Consider the following 7,277-nt stretch of genomic DNA (forward strand, 5'->3'; position numbering starts at 1 on the left):
CACGAGGTGGCAGTTGAACGCACAACGTGGATCGCACGTTGGAACGAACGAACAATTACCAAAACACAAAGCACACCAAAGGATTGTAGCGCTCACCCACAGCTTTAGCACCCCCAATACATTTATTGACTGTGAGTCGAAATGGCCGAAGCCGAATGGAAGCAACTCTTTCAAGGTAATTGATTAAGTCTAGACTTAACAGGTGTGTTTACGTTAAAATAAATATGTATAAATCATTTCAGAACCGCCGAAGGTGACCGCGGAAAGTCAACAAATCAAGGAAAAGATGGCCACTGCTTTAACATTTGCTCGGATTTGTTTCCGATACGGTGCCAATGGAATGACGAAGGTTTTAGATAGCAGCGTTGTTGAGTGGGAGCGAATCGCACTTCCTGTCTCAAAGATACTTCAAAAAGAGCGTAATCAGGTTGAGATCCTTGCTAAGGATGCCGAGATCCAGGCTGCCATCGACTATATATTAGGTAATTGAGCGGATTCGAACACTGAAGGTTTATATATATACAAGTAGTAAATTAATACAATAAACCATTATTATAAATCTTTTTCTTTTTACGAGGGGTAGAGGGTAAGCACCCTTTAACTTTTTAGCTGGTCAGGGGAGATCAATGGTGGTAGTTTTTTTTAAATTCTGATGGTTAGAATCCGAGATTTGGAGTTGCAAAAATTACGAAAAAATAAAATTTCTTATTCATTTTTTAAGATAAAAACCTTCTTAAAAATAAAATTTCGATCACTATGCAATTTTCTTCTAATTGTAAGTTCGCATTTTTCATAGGAAAACTTTGAGGCATATTTTCTAAATTTCAAATTTAAAAACAAATATTTTATTTATTTGAAGCTTATATATATATATATATATATATATATATATATATATATATATATATATATATATATAAGCTTCAAATAAATAATAATATATATATATATATATATGGAAACCCCTCAAGTACGAACCGAGCCCGCCGACGAGCCAGCCGTGAGCAGCAGAAACTGTTTAAATTTTATATTTATTAACATGCCAACCATTTTGACTTTATGAAAACATTTAATGTCGTACTTGCATTGTAATTTTAATGTTTTCATTTTGAATATTATTTTCTGCATATTTATTCAGTCATCAAATTAATATATTTTTGAACAAAATTTATCAATCAAGAGTTAGAAACTTTAGTATAGTAAAGATTACATTGTATTAAACTAGTTTTTTAAGGATTGTTCTTTTGCAAAGGTCTGCTTGTTCATTTCTTTACTTAAAAGATATTGTGCCGACTGCCTCGCTGCTCGCGGCTAGCTCGTCGAAGAGCTCGGTTCGTGTTCGAGAGGGGGTTCAGACCTGGCTCTCGCGCTCTCACCCTCGCAGGGATGGTGGTGGTTGTGGTTTCGGTCGTTTATGGGGGATTTTGATCGAGGTAAAAGTCAAAATACCGCCTAATTGAAAATTACCCTTAATACTCTCGCGAAAATTCACCCTTAACTGTTAATTCCGCGAAGGGGGAATCAAAATTGAGGTCAAACTCTCCCTTAGAAGACCGAAATCACAACCACCACCCTCCCTGCAAGGGTGAGAGTGCGAGAGCCAGGTCCAAACCCCCTCTCGAATGCGAACCGAGTCCTTCGACGAGCTAGCCGCGATATATATATATATATATATATATATATATATATATATATATATATATATATACTTTAATTTTATGTTTTATGATTTCTTCATATATAAGAAATTTTGTTATGACGCAAATCCAGGAATGAAACACAAATGGTGTTATTTATTTAATAAATATTTATTAATAATAATTTTTAATGATCAACACACTTGCAGAAAATGGTTGGTTCAACACATGTGAAGATCTTGCCATGGTCGCCAAATACGAATTGACATCTGTCCAAAAAATGGCCTTGACTCAGATAATTCTGAAGACTAATAGTAATGAGTTCAAGAGTCCTCCCAACATAAGTGTGGAAAAAACAGAAGCTGGTGTGGCGCCTGCCCAGACTGGAATTGATGAGACAGCCATTTTAGAACACTTTGTCATCGATAGCATTTTGCGACTTGACAAAAAGCGATCAAGCGCAATGCTAATATATGGTAATGCATCAAAATCAAGTATGTGCTGTAATGAAAGGTTAAATTTTTTTTAGGATGTGATCTGTGGAACGGATTGGAGAAGCTGGAGGGTAAATTTAATATGATGTTTTATTTATATATTAAAATAGGTATCAAAGAAAGTGAAGCGTTGTAATCTGAGAATAATAGAAAGCGATAAATATTATTTTATCGAAATTTATAGATTATTAAATTAAAATGTATTCATGTAATTTTAGAGTTCCCTTGGCCCGACGAGAGTGAGAGGAAGCTGCCTGATACAATGACGACACTCGCCAGCAAGAAGGAGGTAGCCGGTCAACTCAAGGAAGTAGGAGGTCGAAAGACTGTCGTCAGCAACAAGGAGGAAGCCACTGGAGCGACCGGTAAGCTACCGCAGATTAAAAAATATATATTTTTGTCATGGGAATCAAAATTTTCAAATCGGTTAATGTGTCATGAAGTGTTTTTCTTAAATATTTTATAAGTTTTAATACTTTTATTAGCAATATTTTTTTTCTCTTCCGATTATAACCCCGTTCTTAAAGTATTTTTTTCAAACAACGTTGATGCGTTGTTGAAGATAAAAATTTTCTGCGCGTAGAAGTGTTTCATGAAAAGATAATTTCTTAAAAATTTTAAAAGTTTTTATTCTAAAATTAGCAATTTTTATTTTTTCTTCCAATTTTTCTGCCTCAAACCTGTTAAAACCAGGTTCGTCAAAATTGTATTTTAAAACAGCCGGAACAACGAGAAAGGCGTCACGCGTCACGGGAAGGGCGTCACGCGTCACCGTAAAGGCGTTGCGCCGCGCGTCATGACAATGGATTAAAAATAAAATCTTTCAGGAAAGAAGAAAGGAGGTGTTTCTGACCAAACGAACAGTCGCTCGAAGCTGCCCGACAAAATGACGAAACTCGCCAGCAAGGAGGTAGCCGCTCAACCCAAGGAAGGCGGTGGTCGAAAGACTGTCGTCAGCAACAAGGAGGAAGCCACTGGAGCAACTGGTAAGCTACCGCAGATAAAAAATATATATATTTGTCATGGGAATACCATATGTTCGCTATTTTAATAAGCAAAATTTTTGCTAGGGTGGTTTAAACCAGACGAAACGATACCTACGAGAAAAATCACGTGTCTACCACGTGAAAAACTCGTGGTTTTTGCCACGAGTTCACGTGTCTTGAAACACGTGTCTACCACGAGATAGACACGTGTGAAGTCTCGTATAAAATCACGTGTTTTGGGAACGAGTCACGTGTCGACACGGGTTTGGAACGAGTTGAAACTAGGCTTTAATTTTGCATTAAATATATTTATTTTCAGCAAATAATGACCATTTTACAAATACAATAACAATTAATATTCGCATATATTTGTTCTACTGCTCGCGGCTAGCTCGTCGAAGGACTCGGTTCGCATTCGAGAGGGGGTTTGGACCTGGCTCTCGCACTCTCACCCTTGCAGGGAGGGTGGTGGTTGTGATTTCGGTCTTCTAAGGGAGAGTTTGACCTCAATTTTGATTCCCCCTTCGCGGAATTAACAGTTAAGGGTGAATTTTCGCGAGAGTATTAAGGGTAATTTTCAATTAGGCGGTATTTTGACTTTTACCTCGATCAAAATCCCCCATAAACGACCGAAACCACAACCACCACCATCCCTGCGAGGGTGAGAGCGCGAGAGCCAGGTCTGAACCCCCTCTCGAACACGAACCGAGCTCTTCGACGAGCTAGCCGCGAGCAGCGAGGCAGTCGGCACAATATCTTTTAAGTAAAGAAATGAACAAGCAGACCTTTGCAAAAGAACAATCCTTAAAAAACTAGTTTAATACAATGTAATCTTTACTATACTAAAGTTTCTAACTCTTGATTGATAAATTTTGTTCAAAAATATATTAATTTGATGACTGAATAAATATGCAGAAAATAATATTCAAAATGAAAACATTAAAATTACAATGCAAGTACGACATTAAATGTTTTCATAAAGTCAAAATGGTTGGCATGTTAATAAATATAAAATTTAAACAGTTTCTGCTGCTCACGGCTGGCTCGTCGGCGGGCTCGGTTCGTACTTGAGGGGTTTCCATTCTGGCTCTGTCACACGCTCTCACCCTCACAGGGAGAATGGTGGTTGTGGTTTAGGTCATCTAGGGGAAGGGGAGAGTTTGACCTTACAACCATGACCACAACCACCACCCTCCCTGCGAGGGGGGAGCGCGGGGTTGGAACCCCCTTTCGAGTGCGAACCGAGCCTTCCGACGAGCAGCAGAAGCAGTCGGCACAATAACGAAGACGATTCAGTCGAATACAAAATTGTCTCACGTGGCTCCGTACTCTTCTTGATCTTATTCTTCCTCATCAGCTGCTTTCTTCATTAGCTGCTTCTACTTCTTCCTCCTCTTCATCTTGGGCCCACTCTAAAACAGACCAAAAATTCAGCTGTCAATTATCTATTAATGAGTTGATATACTATAAAAATTAATTGGTTTGTAAGATAAATTTTAGTCTAATTTAACAAATTTTGCACTCGTATTTTAATTTAGGGGTTTTTTAGTGACTTTATTTTGCACCTTAATCTAAATAATGTAATCTTTAAATAAACATTAATTACAATTCAAACTATCAATAATAGGATTTAGATCCTTTAGAATTCCAGACAAGCTAAATAAATGTAAGAATAAAAAATACGGGATTTCAACAATGTCAAGGCAATGACAGGACTTTAAGTGATCGACAAAATAACATTACTTTGTTACTTACACAGGAAATATAATTAAAAAATATATTATTAAGTAAATTGCGAATAAAAGTATGTTGTCGCTCGCGAAAATGGAAATGCACACAATGTTATATTATTGGATTTAACATAATAGGTGTAAATATGGCAATGCAAAATGTTTAAGTTCATAGACAAATAGAACACTGACATGAAAACGTTAGAAATTATACACATATTACATACCTGCCAGAAATTTTGAAGCCTTTGATCCAAGGGATTCGCTCCAAAACAGATCAGTGTTCAGCAACCTCAATCAGCTTTCTTCCAGACGGCTGAGGCGTGGGCGGCAAGGCCAATTAAAGTTGTCGTTTCACAAATTTTCAATCTGAAACATACAATTGTAAACATTTTAATTAAGCAAGAGCAAAAATAATTAATTATTGTCAAAGTGCATGCGGTTTACTCTTTAAAAAGTAGAAAATTCACTTAATGAAACACGTCTTGGTGCCGTTAAAATTGCGCATAGCTCAACAAACACCTTAATTTTCAGTGTCGAATTGTCGTTGTTGCCCTTTTCTTGCGACAAAGAAAATCGCGCTTGGTTGTTGAGCTATGCACAATTTTTACGGCACCATAAGACGCGATGCCATTTACATTTCGAGATTAATAAGCTCATATTATGTACATGTTGACATATAAATAAGAAAACTAGAGTGATTTTAATACATAACATACGTTACATGGAATTTTGCACGGCTGAAATTGGCATTATTTGTTAAATTAATTGAATATTTAGGCATTTATCGAGCTCAAATAGAAAGAGGCGTTAAAATTTGAAATGCGTGTTTAAAATTCTTACTTTTTAAATTTTGGTTGAAGTAAGTAAAAGAATTGAAGAAGATTTTTGCCAATTTAGCTGCCTCAAAACCTGTTAAAACCGGGTTGGTCAAAATTGTATTTTAAAACAGCCGGGACAATGAGAAAGGCGTCACGGGGAGGGCATCACGCGTCACGGGGAGGGCGTCACGCGTCACGCGGTGGTTGTCATTGGGAGGGCGTCACGCATCACCGTAAAGGCATTGCGCGTCACCGTAAAGCCGTCAGCATGCGCCACTTCATGGAATTTTTAATGTTCTTTGCACTGCAACGGTGTGAAGCGTTTCGATGGAAAATAATTTTTTTAAATTTTCAGGTCCTGTCTTAGCGCGGAAAGAGAGAGATGTTGCAGGTCCTTCATTCCAATCTTCTGAAGATGCTCCTCGAAAACTGAGGTCTTACAAATAGTTTTTTCACACATCAGCGTGTTTGTATTATATTAGTAAACAATGATCCCACCAAAAGTTATACATGGTTAGTAATGTTGATCTGAACTCAACCTCTCTGTTGAATGAAATATGTGAAAAAATGTTCTCGTAAAAAATAAATTGTCATTTTAATTTGTAGAAATTGCATATTATGCTGCGACAAGTCTCTAAAGGTCTATATGAACAATCGTAATTTCATTTATAAATTATTTGATGGATATAATAAAAGCTGAATCGCATTATTGAGAGATCAAACGTATATATTTTTAATTAAATCATCTAAATTATGTCATTTTTTTGCTAAATCCTTGGGAGAAATAAATAGGATAGTGCACTCTGAAACAAATAAATTAAAAAAGAATTAGTAAAACTTAAGCAAATTACTGCTAAACTCCGGTGGAACTACCCTGGTGCCACCTGAATCCAGGCAACCAGGCTACGTGTCAATCTCAATAAACTAGAAAACCTATTATGGGAGGATTAAGATATCTCTGCACTGCATACCCTTGAGGTTGTGCATGGGGGTCATTATTCTAGCTGTAAATCAAGGGATTGTGTGGTCATAATCATTAAGACAAAAGCGGTATTGAGGTTGAAAATGAATTTAATTGGAATAAAAGCTACACATGCTTTAGGAGAATATACGTTGATATTTGTTCACTTTTAAGTTTAAATCGTAAAAAAGCTGATACACAATAAAACTAAACTTGAATCTGAATATATGCGCTCTTGAATGTCCATTATTTTAAGATTCATTTGAAACCAAAAGTGACCGAATGAGCATGATTTTTAGCTGTCTCCGTGCTCGATATCCCATTTTATTTCACAAAAAATAGTTTTCTTAGCAGGCTTCATACGCTGTAGGATAGATTTCGACGAGAGGATAAAATTTTTGAGAAAATTTGAATTTTTTCTGTAGTAAAATGTCTTTTTTGAATATTGCAAATCCTATTAAAAAATATTGTTTGCATTTATTATGTTTTGCGCATTCTTGACGTTTGTTTTAACCGATAGACCCAACGTAAAAAACAATTTGGATCGTGTTTCAAGAAGCTCACATTTTGACAGCCAGAAAGGCCGCGGTTTAATTCTCTTTATTCAGCATCTAAAAATAAATTCAAAAGTTATGGGTCGCCTGGCGC

The 7,277-nt window shown here is 36.5% G+C and overlaps 1 protein-coding gene and 1 long non-coding RNA gene across 2 annotated transcripts; both read left to right on the forward strand.

The window, feature by feature from the left end:
- LOC135943691 (uncharacterized) lies at positions 1-2,144 on the forward strand. The gene is made up of 4 exons (XM_065490354.1): positions 1-175; positions 243-482; positions 1,847-2,055; positions 2,133-2,144. Exons 1-4 carry the CDS (start codon positions 142-144, stop codon positions 2,142-2,144), a joined length of 495 nt encoding a protein of 164 aa, XP_065346426.1. The 5' UTR covers positions 1-141.
- An 819-nt stretch (positions 2,145-2,963) lies between these two features.
- On the forward strand, positions 2,964-6,853 carry LOC135944357 (uncharacterized). The gene is made up of 2 exons (XR_010575321.1): positions 2,964-3,117; positions 6,024-6,853. It is a non-coding gene; the product is annotated as an uncharacterized LOC135944357 (long non-coding RNA).
- Positions 6,854-7,277: the final 424 nt, after the last annotated feature.

This window comes from Cloeon dipterum, chromosome 4, assembly GCF_949628265.1.
Source record: "Cloeon dipterum chromosome 4, ieCloDipt1.1, whole genome shotgun sequence".
Classification (NCBI taxonomy): Eukaryota; Metazoa; Arthropoda; class Insecta; order Ephemeroptera; family Baetidae; genus Cloeon; species Cloeon dipterum.

Coding starts and splice junctions, on each gene's coding strand:
- LOC135943691 (XM_065490354.1), top strand. CDS start 142: ATGGCCGAAGCCGAATGGAAGCAACTCTTTCAAG. Junction 176..242: donor ATGGAAGCAACTCTTTCAAG/GTAATTGATTAA, acceptor AAATCATTTCAG/AACCGCCGAAGGTGACCGCG. Junction 483..1,846: donor TGCCATCGACTATATATTAG/GTAATTGAGCGG, acceptor ACACACTTGCAG/AAAATGGTTGGTTCAACACA.